Source organism: Varroa destructor, unplaced genomic scaffold, assembly GCF_002443255.2.
Source record: "Varroa destructor unplaced genomic scaffold, Vdes_3.0 BEIS01000005.1, whole genome shotgun sequence".
NCBI lineage: Eukaryota > Metazoa > Arthropoda > Arachnida > Mesostigmata > Varroidae > Varroa > Varroa destructor.
In genome coordinates this window covers 2,136,049-2,157,484 of record NW_019211458.1, presented here as the reverse complement: position 1 = coordinate 2,157,484, position 21,436 = coordinate 2,136,049, and the positions used below count along the sequence as shown (strand labels likewise).

The window sequence follows — 21,436 nt, the reverse complement described above, 5'->3', positions numbered from 1 at the left end:
AATCAATAACACTATTGAAAAACGATATGCATTGATTAAAAAGAGGAATTAAGTATTAGTAGATAATGCTCCCAGCGGAATCAAGTCCAGCCGTTGGGGTTGAGCCCCACTTTTGGCTTACATGAAATGGGCTTTGTTACGGTGGTGTCCGATTATACAGACAGAGCAGTACTGCTCAATCTTCTTTTGAAAAAAAAATTTGCCTATTGTCAAAAGTGTTATCTATATTAGTATCGCATACGCTGATGTCCTGATCGCATTTAGATATATGGTCTCGCTCGCCCAGCAGCTGGCGTTTGCCCTCAGATTCACACTTGTAGATTAATCCCTTACGGCCCGTATCTTATTATTGATTTAAAAAATGCGTAAAGAGTTTTTTCATCCGGAAAAGGGCCACTTCTGGTATGTTCAATGTACAATCATTTTTTATACATTTGGAATGATGAATTGCACGTCGCCATTGTGCACTGAACATGACTTTCAGTAATACTGAATCGTTCCCACTAAATGTGCTTCCTTAATTATGAAATCCCTTAACTGATCACTTAATTAATTAAGTGATCGACTAACGGCACAGAATTTCATGGGAAGTTCTGAACACGGAAAATGAAAAAAAAAAGCTGAAAGTGCTCAGCTTTTTAACTTATCGATGGCCAGTGGCTATTGATTTAGTTGTCCTATCAGACATTCAATCAAAATAATAAGGTTATGCACACCGCATTCATTCAGAAAGTAATTAACTAATGGGGAAGTTAGCGCGATATTTTGTTGACTCATGCTAAGTTAATTATTCATACAAATATATTGTTAATAGAATTCTTTTTCGCTAATGTTATTGCAACATCTCAGTCTTCCTTTGAAATTTTCGTTAATTTTTTAACATACACACATGGGAGGTGAAACCCAGTCAAAGTTCGTAAGACTTTTTAAACGTAGCTATCGAGTAGGCCTTACATTGTCTGAAACAAGATTGAATTAAGTTTGTACAGAGCTAATCGAAGACAAGCCATTCATTCGCTGGGCAACAATAGGCTCTCGTTGAAATACCGCAAAATCATGCAAAATGGTCAGCTAAGATGTTCTTTCTTCGTTGAATTTCCGGTCAATAAACCGCCTTCGATTTGAATTTGAATTTTTACACAGCCAAACAACGTGTTTAGCATGTTTCCATATATATATATATATTCCACTTGTTTATTTTCGCGATTTACTCTTTTTACTATTATTACAAAAACGGAAAAAAAGAGTTGTATACATTCAACAGAACATTATTATTTGAAACACATCTTTCTGCACACCAACATAGATGGCACTACAGAGGCCACCGTGAATCTATTGCACACGTACGAGACACACGTTTATGTGTGATGTAATTATCACTCCTTGAACCCTAGCTGTGTATGGCAAGTATAATTTCAAATTTTCTTTATCTAAAAGTGCAGCTTTTACGCTGTCAGTTTAAAGAAAAACATATAACCTGTAATAGATGTGTACTTCTAACGTGTCAACCAGTTTTACATTCATTAGTTATATCTGTATATACCGACTAGGACAGGAATAGGTTGTTTGGGCTGTCTTTAAATAATTAGAGTATATAATCCATTAGCGTCGGATTAGCGAGGAAAGTAGGTTCATTATTGTTATTTTTTTTATTTACTTTTTTCAGAGATTTTATTAAAAATATTTGATTCGATACTAAACTATTTTGATAAGGCAAGCGTTGTTAATATCGGCTGACTGAGTGGTTGTCTAAGATCAGTATTGCTAACCAGGTATACGCATGTAATAACGACATTTCTGTTAACTACTATACTTTGCCATTTTTTTCATGTAGCCGATAGTGCACTAACATAGACCTCTCACGAATTTTCTAAAAAAAAAAAAGTTTTTTTTTTTTTTAAATAACAGTAAATGAACGGGCGCAGAAGGAGCTGCGAAGACGGTAACTCTGCCGCTGCATCCATACGGTGACAAGGAGATACGTTCAATACGAGTCGCCCCATTAGAGACGCTGTGCCACATCAAGAAATAATCTAGGATTATTTCTTTATGTATTCTAGATGCAGCAAGGCTGATGTTAATTTCATAAGGAAAATGTTATTAACGGCAAAAATAATTCCTACTAAAAAGAACTAAAAAAAAATACTAACAAACATTTTCAAACACACTACGTTATTTCAGAATTCGGTAAACTATTTTTTGTTATACATATAACTTGAAAAATATGTTGTGTAATGTTTTGAAAAACGTTTAATCAACGAAAACTTTAGCTTTCATGCAATTTGCAGCGTCAAAGATAACTGCCATTACAGTCAATTTAACTTATTTTCACTATACATAGTCAACTGATAGGCTACATGTTTGCGTACGTAGCTCGCTTGAATGCCCCCTGTGCAGGAGTCTGTATATATAACGCGTCATTAAACTGCATTTAGCTACTGGTCATATATAAGTTGTTTCGTTTCAGGTATCGTATCAGTTTATAGACGGAAAGCTGATCAAGCTTTGCTCGTGTATAGGTATATACTAGCCAAATCTCCCATTCGGCAAACGACTTAATCGACACACACTCAACATTGGTAATTCCATCGTAATACTATAATGATGACCATAGTTTAAAAAAAAAAAAAAAAAAAAGCTACTTTTATCGGGACTTTGTTACCGCCATGAACATTGATCTGAATTACCCCAAACATCTGACGTTCTGAAAACGAATGAAAATATGCCTATGTTATATATCTAGTAGAGCGAATATGCATATAGCTTTGATTAAAGTGTTACTAAAGTAGTAAAGCATAGATATGGTTCGGACCAGCCATTAGCATACCACTTATCGCTATTGTATTGCGCAACGATTTCGGTAAACAGAATAGTTATTTCTTACGTCGTTAAAATATCTTTAGTTCGAATGCTAACAGATGACTGATGGTTAATAACAACCAGACACAAACAAAAACTTACAAAAATGTATTTAGCTTTCTGCAATAAAAGAAAAGTTGAGCGCTCCCCTCGATCAAACCGAAGGTTTTAATAGGATACTTGGTTCAGCATCTTTTCGGATAAAAAAGAACTTTAAAGGAGCAAACCTTTCCTAACGAAAGTGTAAAACCGATGTCCTCGGAACCAAAACAAAGCCGAAGTAGCAATCCACTCGTTAACAATGGGAGCAGCAAATTACAACAATTTTTATCTGGGCGGGACCTGAGCCGAAGCCCGAGTTTACACCGCTATCGCCTCCAACAGCCTTTGCTAAAAAATTGGTCATGACAAAAACTTAGAGATCCTCCCTGCATCGAAGTCAAGCGCTTTAAGAATGGACAACGATTATTTGACCTGTACGGACTCTCTTCGGTCAAGAAGTGCAAACTTTTTAACTGAAGCACGACCTGCTCGGCAAAATCGCTTACCCTGGGCTTTCTTTAAGGCAATATCTTTCGTAACGTAAAATTCCATCAACCAGCGATTTAACAGAAAGAAAATATTAGCATTTGTACCACAACAAACTGTTCCGATTATGAAATTTACGGGATCGACATTAACCTTCGAAGGTGAACAGTTTTACCTAAACTGTTCACCTTCGAAACTAAAAACCCGTCATTGCTTGAATCAATATACACATATAAGGTGTTTTTAGCATTTGTTATTCAAACTATCGAAAAACCTTGATCTGAGGTAGCAGCCATCGATAACCATAGAAACAACGAGAATGAATGAATTACAAGGGTTACTTGAATTTGAAAAAGAAGGCAGTAGTAGTTCATCGTATGTCAACCATTGGCAAAAATGGTATCTATGCTTAGCGATTTACTCTTGAGCGCTTAGCTTAACGTGATCATTAATGGACAACCATTACACATAAAAATAACTTTCAACAAAATAGGGAATAGCCTCCAAGTAACATATAACTCAACCTTCCAAACCCCTAGTTCAACTAACGATTACTAAGTCTTATCACGAAATCATTATCATATGCAAATTCATCCCTCGTGGAAGCCGTTGACTCAGATTTGTATGCATACTGATATGATGAGAGAAATTGTACCCAAAACTAAAACAGCTGAGAAAAAACAAGTTAAATTATATTGCTCATAAAAGTAATTACCATATTAATACATTAATACATAAAAATAAATATATCGAACGATGGTTTCCATCAGATCAAGATACACCCGGAACCCTACGGTTCTTGTAATCTGTCTAGACTTTGGGGGTTCGGAAAAATCGAAACGGTCCTGTAAAAAAAAAAAAAACTCTGCATTAGCATATTTAATTTAGTCTAGTATCGTGGTTAGATAGCCAAACGCTTCAAGGAAGAAGAGGTTGAATGGTCTTTTGAGCCAAATGGGAAAACTTTCGGCATGGATAACATTGTCTTCAGATGGCAATATAACAAATAAGCGAAAACGCCATTCCAGTGCTATAATATATCATATTTTCAAAACTGGTTCCTTTTTACTAAGTAAGCAAAAAGTATTTAGATAATTGACCGACACAATTCATCATTTTTGAAGATGAATAATTTATAATGTATCTAATATATATATAATAAATGTGAGGCATACCTTGGAATATTTTTTCCCACATTATACGTATTTTCATTGAGAACAAAATTTAAGGTGATTAAATTATCTACTTGCGAAACAGTTGCCACTCTCTAAGCCTTCTATGTCCGATCACTACTTATGGAAAAGTACTCTTATACTGTCTATCTGTAAAAAAAAACATAGACTGGGATACAACGCAAGGGAATCGCTATGGAGTTTCCGCAACCTCGTAAAAAAATCTGCCTTTGTGGATTTGTTGTCCGGCCACGGAGTACATCAGATTTTATTAGATTTCTTAGTGCCAATAGAGGCAATCTTCGTGACATTGGCCGAGGGACGTATTGTATGACCTAGCATCGTACGCCGTTATAGCATACGCCAACCTCAGTTACTTATGCTGCCAAAAGCCAGATGCTCCTTTAGAAGGTTCCTAAATAATCTACGAATTTCAATGGTAAATGTTTTACTCACTGTGCAAATAGTCTTTAAATCAAACAAAGCCTGCAGTTGGAGCAACTGCGGTTTACTCTATCTGTATTTTTCATGATATTATAATTAATAATATCATGACTATGCTGGAGTAGCAAAAGACACAGCGCCAGCAATTAGAAATTAATTGAAGCGTTGAAAAACGCAACAGATTGAAACTACATGGCTTCCAATGAAAATTCCGTAATGCAAAGGTACGGAAACATGCTTGTTGTAAAATCGTGTCTGACTGATCCTACCGTCTAGGGTCTTAAATCAACACAGAGCGTTCTCATCAAGTAAGAAATTTAGAAGAAGAAAAGGTCGCTGGTCGACTCAGGTATACAGCCTTTGATGATCTCCATCTAATAGATATTTTAGAAACCGACAGACGTACGATAAGAAAGGGATAGATGTCCAAAGCATAGGATAATCACATTCTCACACAAAAAAAAATCATGGAAAAGTTTACTGACGTTGATTGGACAGTTGCTCTCAGAAAGCTTTGTTGCACATCATTAGATATATGTACTTAGTTGGTTAGAATTTCCTTTATTTGATGCTTAAGAACTGCTGAAATAGAAACTTTTGAAAACACATGAATGCTTATGCACAGATGAGATGATTATTTATTTTGTGTGTACAAGTCGTTTCATTATATACAACGCAATGCCATGCCTGTTCCCAAGATGTTCTATACAGTCCTACCTGGTTCCAGAGACTTTTTCAAATTTTTTATTCGTAGCGTCCGTGCAACCGGTTTCAGTCGTCGTCTTGATCTGCCGCATCCTGATCACTGTTTGCATCTTCTGCCATCTCAACATCATTGTTATTATCTAGAAAGCAAAAAATAGCGAAATAAAATTACTAATAATCATACTCTATCAGGCGACTTCATCAGCAACCTATTAGCGAACGGCCTGAAGTTATCAGACATTTTATTACTTTTGACACACATACAGAGGATACGTGGCTATGAAACAGAGCGCGCCCCCCTCTATAGCTCTCCTAGATATGTTATAAAAAGCTAAAAAGCCGGAAGTTATAAGGCACTCGCTAGGCCAAAGGTCGATATGGAAGAAAATTTTAAAATTTGGCAGAACTAAGGCAGCAAAGAACTAATAACGTTCGAATATTGTGGGTTGTCTCTGTGTATAGATAGACTGATCTTGATCCACCTCAACTGCTACACAATAGTTTTCTATAAAATAAATAAAAAGCAACAAATTTCCTAGTCACAAACCTTGTAACTTTGCCTCAACGGGGCCGTCGCCGGAACTATTTTTTGTCGTCCCATCTTTAGCCTTTTTTTTATCCTTTTTGGCGCTCTTATCCCTTCGGAAAGCTTCTAACGCTTCTTCCAGTTGCGGCTTGAACGCTTCTAGTTCCATATCTTCCATTGCTGCCATAACATCCTGCCCAGAAACCATCTTGCGCTTACCTGTAACATACAAATTGTTTCCCGAAATTGTGCTTCATTTAGCAAGAAATTAAAAGACATCATGTAGGCCTAATGTTCTGTGGAATCATTTTTGCATTATGCAGGTGTGTCGACACCTCAACGGAAAAAAATAAATAGGTGTAGTCTTTTTATAGATGGGAGTCTAGACATTGGGTAGACAGGATCTTTACGAATAGATAGGAGCTCTTCATCGTTCCTCGTTACGAATTAAGCAACAAGTTAATGCTGTTACTAAATATCCAATAACAAAGCAAATAGCCTATTCAAGAACAACGGTAGTCTGCTCAAATCAGTAACCGTGTTCGTGAGTCGATTTATGGTACACATGGAAGTTGTAGCTTAGGCCCTGTAAAAAAATTAAATTATTGTTATTATACTTTTGTTGGCGAAGTTGTTTGAAAGTGAGGTAGAGTAGAGAACGAAAATCGATGCTGCCTTTGCAAGAGCGGCCCGAGCCTCCTTCGATACGGACACGTTTTCGGGCAGCGATTCCTTGAGCAGACGAGCAACTACCGATACAGGAAGGTTAAAGTCTTCAGGCCGTTCAGCCATTATTATCGAATCCTGAATACCCGGAAAATATTAAAATGAATAATATGAAATGAAATTTCAAAAAATCAATTATGGAGAGGTCATTTTAAGTCAAGCATACATATTTCGATATAAGTTGAACAAAATTGTTCTGCTGTCAGGCTTTTCGTAACGAGCAGCTCTGCATTGGCCATCCGTCGCACATACTAACCGCGTGTGCGTTTAGTACGAAGTAGTATAAAGAAGATAGGTGGATTCGACGTGAAGTTTATTAAATTTAAAACAACTGCTTTGACATTAAGCTAACTTACTATAGTTGAGTTTGAAAAAATGTAAAACAAATCGACCTCTAGGTTTTGTTGGGTCATCCTACCTAGCATCTAGTATGATAATGCATAAACTTCTTATTGTATTCATATACTTCGCTCATTCTTCTATATTATTTAAAAGTAGAGTGATTCATTGTTGAAATGCGCAGCGTTTTATCTTTCGTACAGTCAAATGAGACAGAAAAACCCTGTGACTAAAATTTACTCAAGCGAAAAATAGAAATCTACCTAAATTAAATATAAGCCCAATCACTTAAATCAATAGTTTCTCATGTAATATGTAGAGTTAGCTTTTCGTAGTCTTTGAAACGATCAATTTGCAGCCTTGTTTTCAGTCTAAAGCGTATCATAAGATTCGCTTTTCAATCGAATGAATATTCAGAGAAATATTTTATTCATTTGATAATGATAAAAGCGGTTAAGTGGCGGGCAATAATTAGACGGCTAAAACCAGGTCTCCCTTGTTAGACATTTCGAAACTGCTCACCACACTGGCAACAAAACACCCTATCAACTTACGCCATGCTAATGCCATTTACCAAAATCGGAAGACAAATTTTGGCCTACTTACAAGACGATAAATTGAGAAGTAGGAATTCTGTAATAAACTACTTTAGTCATTAAATTGCGAGCGCAACTTTTCGAACATTCTGAAAAGGCGGGACTAAATCAAAACAATGCTCCTTTTAGATCAGTAATCTTTTGATGTTCGCTGCACCCGGAAGTGACGGCTTTCCGTTAGGTACATTTGTTTGATTGGCACCGAAGACAACACACACACACAAAATACACATCGGAAGTGCAAAAGTCGCTGCATATAGGCGCTTAAAAATGCACAATTCTGTGAGATATATATTGTTATGTGTACCCCGCATAGAATTTCCGGGTGCTCGCCATGTTCGTGCAGTGCAGTGGAAGTAAATAAAAGCAATTCCATATGGTCTCTCCATGAAACTTATCAAAATCTTCTACCTAACATGATATAATGACAAATCTAAGTAGTGTAACCGCGAATTGTTTGGCGTTCCAGTAGATCATCAAGCTCTCGTCTCGCAATGAATTGGTAAGTTCTTCTGCATAGCAGCCGTAACCGGGTTCCGAGTTTTTCTGATTGTACTTAAAATAGAAAGACTATCACTGTAATACATCATTTGAGATGGTTCAATTATTAATAATAATGTATCGGGTAAATATATAATCTCTTAAACCCAGGGCTGACACGAAACCTCTAAAAAAAATGTAGTATGTGCTCTTTACCTTTCAACTTTATAAAAATGTGTGGCTTAACTCTGCAAAGGACAACTTGAAAGAAAAATAATTTTATCATCATGTTATTCAATATTCGTTGAATTCTCGATAAAGCTATTTGTTTTACCCGCAAGACTAATTAAACTAATTATCCATTGAATGAATTTTCTAGATAAATTTTCTGGAACTACAGCTGTAGGAACCAATAGAGCAAACTGCTTAAAGTCCGCAAAAAGACAGCAGTTGTGAAGCGAATTAGTCGTATTTTCATTTTTTTCTAATTTAGGAACCCATTGAAGCGGCTCTCGGCGCGACCAAGTGGAAAGGATACGCCCACGAGTCCTGAATGGGAAGCTCCAATGGATTCGGTTGATGAGATTGTGTCACGGTATCACCGCCTCGAAGTAAATTCAAAGAAGCTACACAAAAGTGCCAAAAAGTACGAGGATATGATGCTCGGTTAGTATCATTATTGTCGTTGTTATCATGGAAAATCACAGTTAAGTTTTTTCAAATTCGATTGCCAAACATGTTATTCTTACGTTTCGTTAGAAAAATGGAGACACCAACTGTTTTCGTGCGAAGTGAACTTTTGTCCAGCTTGGTTTGCGCTTTGTATAAGCTGTTAATTTTATTTAAAAAAAAAAACTGAGCATTTAAAAAGACAGCGTGAATATATAGCGCGAACTCGCGTATGGACGAAGGGTGCAACGTTCATCCGACTGGACAATAAAGTTCGACTCAACCTGTAGCCTGATTTATGTAGTGGATTTTTTACGTCAAAATTAAGTATGCTCTGCGAGATGGATACTAAATAGAGAGAAAAACCTTTGCTTCATATCTTGTATAGCTATTTATATATCCCGCGCTATTTTTTTCAGAACGCTAGCAGATTATGTGGTTTAGTAAATAGTAAGATTGCTTGCCTCATAAAACAAATTAGTGAACACTACTTGCGGCTACGTAATGGGAAAGTACCTTTGAAAATGATGTATTTGCTGGAGTATACTTTGACAGTCGTTTTCACAGCAAATAGTCCATGTTTATAAGGTAATGTTAGGTAGATTTATTTGCTGCCTTTGATTTAACGATTCTCTTGTTGACAGTGTTGATATTATCAGCCTATACCAATTTAATCTATCAAGTATATAACTGTATGTTTGTGAATTTTGCCTATGCATGTTTTTGCAGCACTGTATCAGTCGGAAAAGAAACTGTGCGGTGACATGGTAAATGACGACTTCTGCAAAGAACACGATGATTTACGGCGCACGATCGAGGAATGGTTATGCTACGCGTCGGAGATGGATCAAGCTGTCGACGATCACGTATGAATAGATCGCTATTCATTGTTTAATTCTTCTAAAGGCTTTCCCTTATCTCAAAAGAACACACATAAACGAACGCTTCCACCACCCTGACTGAGGCAGTAATTAACGACCTTTTTGTGCTTTCTAATAGGAAATATATGTCATTTCTAACGATTATTGTATTTAGTGTTCGATGAATATCGTTTGTAACTTACCAAGAATGCAAACTCTGTGCTTTCAATGTTTCATTTTGGATATTCTATAAACAACTTTTAATATATTTTAGGTAATAGCTGTGCGACGATGTCTAGTGGATCCGATGAAACGATATCAGAGCACGTTCCCTGATGTTCAAGCAGCCGTCAAAAAAAGGGATCAACTCGTGCAGGAACATCTCCGGATGGTGCAAAAAGTCGCAAAATTGGAGACCAAGGAGGCCACTGGTGGGTCTGGCAACTGGGCTGTGCTAATACGTGGGTCTAACATAAAGACGAACATTGACAATATATTTGCCTTTTCTGAGAAAAACGTTCATGAATAAACTATTCTAGAGTGTCTTTGATTAAAAGTTTTAAATTACGAGATGCACTGGTTTAGCTTGAACTCTGCGTTTTGGAATCAGGTGTCTTGTATGCAAATAAATTGCCGAGAGCATTTTACTAACCATTCCTAGTTCAGACCTACATAACATGACAACGGTTATAGATGCATGAAAAGCCTAAGCAATAATTAGTAAATAAAATATGAAGATACTCACTTTTGCTTTCAAGAAAGTTAGGCATATTTGTTTGACAATAAGTGTCAAAGCAGACCCGTTAGTAGTAGTAACAGTTCTTACATACAAGCATGTGCGTACGCCAACTGTCCTTAGCATTTGAGAAGCATTCTGCCGTGTGTATCGTACTTCGGCGACGCAGAATTGAGTCGGAGAGTGAGGTTTGTCCACAGACTTATGTTAAAATAATTATCTTCAAACGACAGGAAATAACATAGCCAAGCTTGCGGAGTCGCGCCGTCAAGTCGAGATACTGGCAAATGAGTTGGAGGCTCAGAACACATTATTGCGTTCCGAACTGCCAGCAATATATGAACATCGCGTCGAGTATATACAGCCGTGCTTACACGCACTCATTCTATCGCAGGTATTATTTATGTATGCGTTTTTTCAGGGGATGCATGTAGCTGTGTTCCTATTATATTTATCTCTGAGGAACATGTCAGTATTTCACGGTGTCGCTCGCGCACTCACTCAGCGTAAACCACCAATATTTAACATTACTTACAGACGGTCCACTGGGGCGAGGCAACCAGCCGTCTCCAGAAATGCTTTCCTTCACTAAACAAGAGCTGCCGTTCGGACGCAGAAACCTCGCAATACCATCGCGACAAACTCAACGCTATAAAATCTTTATCGATTGTTGCCGGGTCGGACTAAGGATCCCACAGGTTAGGTAAAATATATTTGACACCATCAAGTTTTAGCGTCACTGTTTTTTAACAATCTATATTGCATAAGGGAGGTGTGTCTTAGCGTCTGCGAAGCCCATTGCAACGACTTTACATTGTTGGTGTATTGTTCTTGATAAATCGCACTTGGTAGTATATTGAAGGTTTTATTAATTACCACAACGTTCTAAGGTAATTCATTGTTCCAGTTTGTATCAATTTCTGAAAATACTTAATTATTTGTTGAGTCGGTAGAATTTTTTGCTTGAAAGTTGCACCGTTTCCAAATAGAAATATCACTTAGTTTTTTTTAAACAAATACTATTTTGTAATTATCTATGTATACTATAGATCTATATGTATATACTCTGTTAACGATTTGTGACTGAGATGTATTTATGCTATTGCTAAGTAAAAAAATTCAAGGTTTCGCTCAATGTACCTCAATACTTAATACGGTACCACTGCTGACCTCAAACATGTTCGCGAAACTTGCGCGCACACAATCTGTCAAAATAATACTGAAAAATGGAGAAACAATAAAGCGAGTTTGAGTTGATTCGAGGCTTTGTTTTTATTCTGTGCTTATTCCTCCCACACAGGTACCCCTCAGGTGTATCAAGCGATCGTAAAATATTCTGTGGGACTTAATGATTATTTTGGGAAAAATCAATTCTACCTTCAAAAATGATAACCAGATTTTTTCTTACGTAAAAAAATTTTAGTCGATACCACAGCCTCGAAATGGAGTGTGTAAAAACGATTTTTTTCACTACATATGCCTGTGCGTTTTTGTAAAAGTTAAATTACTACGTACGTTTATGCGCCAGTAAAGTGCAATCACAGGTTTGGGTCATTAAAAAGTATCTTTTTTTTTATCGTAGTTTTGGAAAAAAGTATCAATAAAGACTACAAAGGCTCCAAAATAATTAAGTTTACCTGCAGTAGAGCAGAGTCTGGCACTGCGGAAGAAAAGTGTTGACATGAGACAATTGGCTGTCATGTGGAAGAATTGAAAAGGTATCCGAGAAAGGCTGAGAGATAACCAGCATTAGTTTCAAAACCCTCGACAGTAAAAAAAAACTTTTTTTGCGAAAAATATCAGTTGTTACAATACGAAGTTTATTATTGTGTCACACAGTTATGATCAAAGTACTTAAGATAAATCTTTATCTATTTATATATATATATATATACACACATATATATCAAAAAGCACTTATATAGGTATAACGCAAAAATCTTCTTGCTCAAGCTAGCACACTGCACTTTCCTGTGTTATACGAGTCCAAATGATATTTTTGGGTTTATGACTTCACCATTCTAGGTCACGACGCATTTGGAACTCATAGAGAAGTAATCTTGCTTTTATCAATATGGTTCGCATGAGCTAAAACTTAATTTCAGCAGCATCTAATAAATTACTAAGGAAAATATTCATCGAGGAATATACATGATCTCAGATATAGTGGAGTTATGTTTGTTTTAGAGATCAGACAGCATTTTTAATCACCTGAGAACTGTATTACTTTACGAAAGTTCTAATTCAATTAGGGAATTGAAGGAAACAATGAAACCTGCTGTGGAGTTTAACTATCCTACGGAGAGTCGAAGAGAGCCGTGGAAGATTTCCCATTGAATATGCTACGCTGATTTGGTTGAACCCATGCCAACACAGAGACGCGACTATGCAGTTGAGTGCAAAGATGCCCTAAGGCCCTAGCATAACGTTTTTATCACACACACGGAGCATGTCATCTCGTATAACTTCACTGAACAGATAATTTATTTTGGACTTAATGATAGTATCTAGCACACTTTTTACTGTTTGTTTAGAGGTATTCCTTGTTTACCTTTGGACAAATTCATCGCTAATTGTTTCCCGTAATAAAATTCCGATGTTGCCTTGTTTTTGGGTGTCTACATTAAAAAATTACCGTGCGGTATAATAAATATAATTCAATAAGGGACAGCAAGGAAGAACAGCGATCCTTCATGCTGCGTTAGTGTTTCGCTGGCCTCTGAATTGCGCATGATTAATACATATCAAACTTTCCGGGTCTTGCTTAGCTGTTATACCGAAAAATATTATACGCCTGCCTTCACTAGTAGGTACTGAGAAAGATACTATTTGTATCCATGGACGGGGGACTGGGACACTAAGATAGCCTCATCTGGACTCATCGTTCGTTATGACTCGTGTATGAATGTCGCCAGGGTGAAAAAAGTGAAACAGCTTCACGCTTCTCGACTTCTTAAGCGTAACCGTGGTTCACAGGCGTCTTCATTCTATAAATTAATTGAAAACAAAATTTCAGTGATTACAAAATTTTCACAATCTTAATTCGATGAATTAGCAACGAATCGTTTGGTGATGGCTTATTTTGAATTCTTGAAGAAGTTGTACGACGTGATGGGTTAAGTTTTCCTAAAAAATTTAATTAATTTTTTTTAAATGTTCAAGTCCATATTTCACCATGGTAAGACTGTACGAGCATGAGGTTCCATTTGAGCCTCGGAACATCGTCTTTTTTAACAAGCAAACATCTCCATTTTGAATAGTAGTTCTCGGCTGTCGTACCTAAAGAAGAGATTTGCGGTACGATCGTATGGATAGCGATTTGAAATAATTTGTACGTGACGAGTGCAACTGAAGAACAGACGAATCAGATGTTACAACACTGTTTGTTTGGACTTGTCACTTGTCGGCCGGAACAGCTGAGCCAAGCGCTGGTAGGCAGGGGCCTCCGCGACCAAGATAGGCTAGCGTGATTTCCCTAAGTATATCCAGTTTGCCTGACGTAAATTTGAACGGCTAATTGGTAATGATTGCAACGAGTTTCAAAACAACTGTACGAAGTTCTTTAGAACAAATGAAAGATCGGCCAAGATCGGAGTCTTTGTTAGATTTACCTTAAAGGTTGTAACCCGGCTTTTTTTTTTTAGAGCCATTTTGCCAAGGAGCGTGACGGGGACGAACGTTATAGACAGCGGAACTGGGTCATGGTCACCGTACTATCATGCGCTTTCCAACAGATGAAACAATGATGGAAAATCGACTTCACCATTTGCCGGCGTCGGACTGATAAAAGGATAGTGTTAATACCGAAGGGTGCATTTGTTCTGTAGTGATGTAAGATGATAACATTATATGGAACTGTTCTTATCTCGGAAGTACTAATGGGCGAAACCAAAATATGCATACTTTTCTATCATATTCCAGCATTCTCGCTAAATGATGCGGGCGCAACAATTGCTAAGTTCGCTGGTGCTTGATCGCCAGTCGTAATCGCCATCAAACCCTGTTTGCGAAGTAACTCTGCTACCTCCACTTAATACTTAATACTTCAAGCTACGCCAATCTTGCAGATTGGCGTAGCTTGAAGTCAAATGCCACGGACGTGGATCTAGCGACTTCTTCTTTGCAGTATCGATACGGCTAAATGCATTTCGATTAGGGTAAATAATAACGAAAACATCAGTATCGCAGGTGATATTCGGTAGCTCTGGATTCTCGACGGAGCATAGTCTTCTGTAAAACCTATCTTACGGTCAAAGTTTCAGCCGTTCTCAGCGTGACCACCACTCTTTATTCGCAACACGCTTTGATGTGGATTTATTACGTGTTGCGATATTAAAAGTATTCGACACCCTCGGGAAGCGATTTCGAAGCTGATCTCAGAAATACGATTATAAACGAACCCTTTACAGCACAAAGATGGCTTCAATGAACAGCAGTAGCAGGTGGTCGGTGAGTTAGTATAATTACAGTCAGTATAGTGATTCTATCGACCTTGACATAAGACAAACAAACGATCACTTTCAGGCACTGCAGCGTGAGTACCTTCCTCAGAGCTAACCAGGAGGTGGCCACTAGAAATGCCATCAGTGCAGATTGCCTGTAGTGACGGCAGCATAGGCCGTTCTGAATTTATTGCCGAAACCGTGAAGGTAGTACTCCTCCTTCGTATCCTGGAAAAGAGAGTAATTCTTTGAGTGGCTTACTGAAAGCTATGGGGTGTCATTCTAACGATTGATGCTGCAACCACTGAAGTAGCCATCTGGTTAATTTGACAGACGATCAATGCTATGCGCTTAGTGACGTGTAAAAATGTGAGGGCTTTTGAGCTCGCGGGCGAAGTTGGCTGTACGCGAAGATGATCAGCAATCGGGGACCAGATGATTTCGACTACCTTGAGGGACACAGTGCCTCAGCTGACTCCACTCGCCAATTCTTGAGATAGTCCATGAAACCCGACGAATTAGCTTTCCAATTTGCTAAGATTGGCCAAGTTACGATCTCTTTGATGAATAAGCTAGCCTCAGACAGCGTGGCGAAGCTCGTTAACATATCGGTATGGTATAGCGAATCGCTTAATTTATGTGCGCCCGTAGATGTGATAAGTAGAGTCGCTGCTATGACAACACCACTTAGCGTGTCTTCCCGAGTAACGGTGGTCGTCAGTCAGATCTTACCGTAGGAACTGGCATAATGATAGGTCTTTGTTGACGAGACTTACCACAATGTGCACCTTCATGATATCCTTCATTGACATCGCAACTCGATGAAACCGAAGATGGGGCAACAATTTGACGCTCAGGCCAACCGATATATAAGCGTTAAGTGAAGCGGTACCCGGTGCCTCACCAAATGGTTGAAGGCTATGTGCTATCATGGTTGCCCGCTATGATCCTTCCATACTGGCTTTTTTTTCGCGCATTAAGCGTTGCGACACGTTGCTGGGATAGAGCGTTGCATAGCTGTATATAGAGTGTTCGTCAATCGAAAGCTCGGGCTGCGCTTAGCTGCGCCATCGTGACGAGTAACCATTGTACATTGATTTGTCTGACAGCATCAGCAAGCTTGCTCAGTTGATAGTGCGCTTAGTAGTGGGGTATCCATAGCAAAAATGGTTTTTTGCAAGCATAACTTTTTAGACTCTACGTTTGGTATTAGCATGATCGAACAGAATAGATTGCTCGGCACACAATAGACGAATTGCGAAAGCCTAGCGTTTAGATCCTTCATTTGTAGTATTAACTTCTCCATGTTCTTCACTAATAGTCAGGATCTTTCGATATCGCTCGAAGACTTCACCGCAACTGCTGTTCGCAATCGACTGTTATTCAGCTAGAATCTGCACCAAGAAAGCGTAGGTTTTTCGTCAGCGCCGAAGTCACTCCATTCAATTATCGGATCGCTTTCTATAGAGGCGGTAAACGCTTACGGTTGCGTGTAGTGGTAAAAGAAGGTAGTCCACTACTGTAAATTGTTGGACGAATGCCGATGAATATGAGTGTCTGGAAACTAAGATGGCCGTCTTTAGCTGCGGTGAGAGTCGCTGACGAATTATGCACGTTTCGCTGCTGTAGCTTTATGATGCAGCAATCTATTCCAACTCTCGTCAATCCTTTGCGGTTTAGGGGATCCAGTATTTTGTCGTCAACATCTTCCACAACCTCACCTTAAATTACTCGAGAAAGTTATACAGCCGTTCTCAGTTCTAGTATATTTTCTAGGTCGATGTAATGACGAGCGCAGACATTTTCTCATTCTGTTTTTTATCGTAACATGCTTAGCTTGGTAGGTCCTTGTTCTATCGTGGCACAGTGGCTTGCAATTGCGGGCTTTGATTTCGCGTGCGATATGCTGGACAGACGTTTCGGCACTGTTCTCACTCCCACAGCGCTCAAAAAGTCGTCAGTCACTCGTCAATAGCACACGGTTAGGTTAGGTGATACAAGGAGACGTAATTCCAAGTCGTTTTCAGGGAGATAGTCTGCTTGACGCGGAAACCAGAATGAAGTACGCACGATCTGACCTTTGGCGGCTGAGCACAGGTCAAGCAGTTTCGCGTTTGGAATTGTTACTGCGCACGCTTGATAACGAAGAAACAGATGCACGGACTGAGACTGGTAGTGGTTTATTTTAAGATATTGTATAATATGGTAGTATTCATCGGTCGTTGGATATCCGGTGTTTAAATCTTGCTGGGCATGTTTTTCTCTGACAAACCTATGGAACGCCAGTATAAATGTGTACTATATTTTCGAGTAATAAAACTTGATTTATAAAAATAAATAAATAAGTAAAACAAATTGCAGTGGGCGCACGCTCATGGTTGCCGTGGCAGCGCGCTCAACGAGGTGCGTATTAGCCACCGAGAGGGTGTCGTTTCATGATGTTTTCCTTTCCGTTGCAATATCTCCTTATCTCCTTTTTTTAGGTTAGGACGTAGATACGTTCGATTTGTCTTTAGTGTTCCCTTTCCCTTTTAATTCTTTATTGCTTGGTAAGTTCTACACAACGTTCTCTCATTAATTCTACAGACTCTGAAGACTTGAATTACCTCCACTCAAAAGCGACACGAAACCGATGCTTAGGTCGTCTATACTGCTTTAGTATATGACGGCCAATTAATTTGCGGAATTCCTACTGTTTCAGTGCAGCGTGAACTGGGCCAAAAAGCCTGCAAGCTTATGACTCAACGCCTAAACACTTCCGGTATAAAAAAAAAAAAATGGAAAACTTCTTTGGGTGCAGATGTCAGAGTGATCCTTATTCTCTTTTTTTTTTCCACTTGGCTCCCACCTATGATATTGCTTGCTCGCCTCCAGCCTACAACCGCAGCCGCGAACTGCGTTTTGCAAAGAAAATAAAAAAAAGCAAAACAAGTTTGAGGTCCGTCTCTGATCAGCGTGCACTCCATTTATGAAAGAGTCGAATTCTTAGTATTTTGCAGTAAACGCTTGAAGCTTGTGGGGGTCGATGGAAGGTCACCAGTTTCCTTGATATCCTATGCATTTGAGAAGGGTTTATGCGGGATCTACAATAGTATCAGTCGTGTAGCAGAGGCCTCCAAAAGGGTTGGCTCAGCTTTGCAAACATCGAATAACAAAGGAGGTTTGCTAAGGATGAATTCTTTCTTCAGTAATTGAAAAAATATGTAACAGGGGAGCGCTTAGAAAAGAATCGTTTGCTTGACTAGGGCATTTTCTGCAAGATAAGAGTATATTTTTTCACATCAGCTCGTATCTTATGACACTCTATAAAGCTACTGACTAGAACACAATAGAATAACGCGACCCCTAAAACTTGAAGCCTAGCAACGGTGCGATGATCTTATCTAATACGACCCGCATGCTACAGGGGCTTTTCTCTGCAACTTAACAGGTACCGAAAGACACAAAGCAGCATAACGTATACGAGGTAACCAAATATTTAACTTACCCCCCGAATGCATTTCTATCTGCTTACGTATAGAGAAGAAGAGACCGTTTTTAACTTAATGATTTATTCTTACAGTTATTACTGTTTATTGTTGTTGTTGTTGTTGTTGCTGCTAAATCACTTTATGATACACATTATTATTAATATTTTTGTTTGTATTTATTGTTGTTGTATTCATCAATGTCACTATCTTCGTTATTCTCGTCGTTCTCTTTGTCTTCTTATCAGTTTTTCAGTTGTTTAGTGAATTCTTTAATAAATCGTGTTGATTTGTTGTTGTTGCTGTTTTTGTTATTGTGTTTATTGTTGACATTGCTTGTTTTGTGCTTGTGTTGTTGCCGTTGTTGTCCTTGTTAGTTAGTTAGTTAGTGCTGTTGTTGGACAATCGATAGCGGAACTACTACCGAAAATCCGTACGCTTTGTTCCTACCGCCGGGCGAGCGCAATCTGGATCAAAATCCTAATTGGCATAACAATAGTATTGCCTACTCACCACGCAGTAGGAGATGTGGCGGAGGCACAGTCTATGGGAAAGGCTCCGTATCAAGGGGAGTTATACCTTGAGCTCGGTCAAATATAACGATTCAGATTTGAACTGATATATATGTACACTGAATTCGACGAGCCAATGTTGAATTCGTAGAACGAGCTCATGTACGGCTGCTCTCCCAGGCCGGGTCGCTCCCTCTCGGCAGTTTCCGCTGAGTGGACAAACGGTGCGGTGCCTTCGACAGCTATTTCTTTTCTTTGTTGTCGTTTTCGGATCACTGCTTCACCACCTGGGGCTTTTTTGCCACCATCACCAACAACAACAACAACGTTGTCGTCGCAATCATCAACAAAATCAGTATCAGCATCGCCATCTTCGTTTTGATCGGCTCTGTTTGGTGCGATGCTGTTTAGCACAAGTAACAAATGAGGGAGTACCGCGGCCGTCTACGAGCCTTTTACGTAATAGCAATAATCTAATATATTATTATAATAACAATAATCCAGTAATAAAAACGTTGTGATGCAGTCAATATCTACATAAATAAACTTTCGTTTGATTTGTTTTCCCGTCCAGTAGAGGGCGGATAATGTCAGCAGTATACATCATCCGTAGTGTTACTATTATTTATTTGCAGGTATTATCATTATACTTTAGCATTATATAGTAAACTGCAAGAACATCGTACTAATAATAACAATATAAAGAATAATAGCAATAGTAATGGTAATCACCGTTAGGTTAAAACTGGTTGAGCTGTACACAAGGTATACTAATTTTTTTTTTTTATAGCGACCGTTCTAATATTTGGTGGTTCAATATAAGGTTGTGGTTTTCGTTACGATCCGATGTTGGGGGTGCACTTGAGATCTGACCGCAGCTGAACGATAAATTAAAGTTCAGCACGAATGAGGTCGACACTTGCGAAGGATCGAGTGAATAGAAACCATCATGGCTCGCTTTATTGGTAGGACATAACAAAATACAGGACACACGTACATGGGTGCGGAGGGCAGTGGCAAGGAACAGAGGTTAGCTAAATGAGAAAATCTAAAACAACGGAGTCTTTGGAGTACATGTATTTGAACAGAATGAGTGGGGGTATCGAGGGGGAGAGGGGCTGAACAATACAGATGACAGACGGTATTATTTATTGAGTGGTCTGTCGGTCTATTAACGTTGTCTGGTTCGATCGTGGGGTTATATACGGTATGTTGTTTGCTGATGAGGTGCCCTCGCCGTTTAACGGTCGGTGGCGGATTTTCATGCATTTTTGTTAGGTGCTTATGACAGCTGTGTATATATATATTCCTTTTCCGTAAGGTAGCTCTTCACTATGCGTAATTAACGTCATTATCCGTACATCGTTGTGTTTATTTTTACAAAATAAGGATTTTTTGATCTTGATTAAAATAACAAGCATGCTTTGAATATTAGGAATGCTGATTATATAGGAATGGATATTAGAATATGCTGGTGATGCTGGTGTTGATGGATGACTGCGATTTGATTATTGAACTGAGGACAGTCGATTACATAGTCCGTTTAGTTCGAGGTTAGTTTTCTAGGCATGACACCCTTCATTTTGTATTTGTTAAATGGGATCAAAACAGCGCAATGGGGGGCAAACTGAGCTTGGAAGTGGCTAGTCTGAAAAGAAGCTCATTTAGCAAAATGGCTGAAGAGTGAGACGCTCAGTAGTCACTGTATAGACCCAGTAGACTTTGTCGTGGTAGCAGGCATTCAGTTGAGACGGGTTGAGATAGTGAAGTCAACGAACCGTTACGTTAGTGGGCGGGCATACAAATCGCTGATAAATGGTAACCTTCGGTTTGTTACTGCTGGTGTTCTCGTTGCCGGTGCTCTAAGGTAAGCATGCAGTGGAGCAAGCGGCCCTCCCGCCTAAAACCTTTTAAGGCGCGAATCAGTATGATGCACTGTATTTTCTTTCTTTTTTTATTCATAGTAATTAGTTGTTAGGAATTTGGTCGTGAGAGAAGAGACACAGACAATTTAGCTAATATGCAATACAACATACCCTAATAAAACTATATTGTGACTTAAATATTCAGCCAATCCAGTCACTAAACAAACACTACCTTTACAGTAATAACAACTACGATCTCTTGATAGTACATACAAAACGAAGACAAGATATCAATACCATTTAAAAAACGATATCAGCGCACTTATAGTTTGATAAATATTAATGGCTATACAAACATCCCCCGATCCACAACAACAGTAACAGCGTAACAATGGCCATAACAACAATATAAATACAATAAAAACAACACACGCTCACGCGCGCACGCACACACACACACACGCACACACACACACACACACACGTACACACACACACACCCCACCCCCC

General features: G+C 38.7%; 2 protein-coding genes across 7 annotated transcripts; one reads left to right on the top strand and one right to left on the bottom strand.

Moving 5' to 3' along the window:
• Positions 1–1,256: 1,256 nt before the first annotated feature.
• On the bottom strand, positions 1,257–8,051 carry Chrac-14 (DNA polymerase epsilon subunit 3 Chrac-14). Of its 4 annotated transcripts, XR_015327821.1 has the most exons (6): positions 7,906–8,051; positions 6,852–7,038; positions 6,256–6,453; positions 5,721–5,848; positions 4,103–4,232; positions 1,257–2,704 (listed from the first exon to the last, which is right to left on the bottom strand). XR_015327821.1 is itself a non-coding variant. In XM_022806846.2 (4 exons), the coding sequence occupies exons 2-4, from the start codon at positions 7,024–7,026 to the stop codon at positions 5,775–5,777; spliced, it is 447 nt and encodes a 148-aa protein (XP_022662581.1). In that variant the 5' UTR covers positions 7,027–7,038; positions 7,906–8,051; the 3' UTR covers positions 5,616–5,774. The 4 variants fall into 4 exon arrangements, 1 of the variants encoding a protein (XP_022662581.1); XR_002673560.2 differs by lacking the exon at positions 4,103–4,232; XR_002673559.2 differs by lacking the exon at positions 1,257–2,704 and having other exon boundaries at positions 4,078–4,232.
• Positions 8,052–8,207: 156 nt separating this feature from the next.
• On the top strand, positions 8,208–11,897 carry LOC111250901 (bridging integrator 3-like). 3 transcript variants are annotated; one of them, XM_022806844.2, is made up of 6 exons: positions 8,208–8,397; positions 8,869–9,041; positions 9,774–9,910; positions 10,179–10,335; positions 10,874–11,034; positions 11,178–11,897. In XM_022806844.2, exons 1-6 carry the CDS (start codon positions 8,390–8,392, stop codon positions 11,325–11,327), a joined length of 786 nt encoding a protein of 261 aa, XP_022662579.1. In that variant the 5' UTR covers positions 8,208–8,389; the 3' UTR covers positions 11,328–11,897. The 3 variants fall into 3 exon arrangements, with proteins under 3 accessions (XP_022662579.1, XP_022662580.1, XP_086845452.1); XM_022806845.2 differs by lacking the exon at positions 8,208–8,397 and adding an exon at positions 8,431–8,576; XM_086989326.1 differs by lacking the exon at positions 8,208–8,397 and adding an exon at positions 8,498–8,520.
• The last annotated feature ends 9,539 nt before the right edge of the window (positions 11,898–21,436 follow it).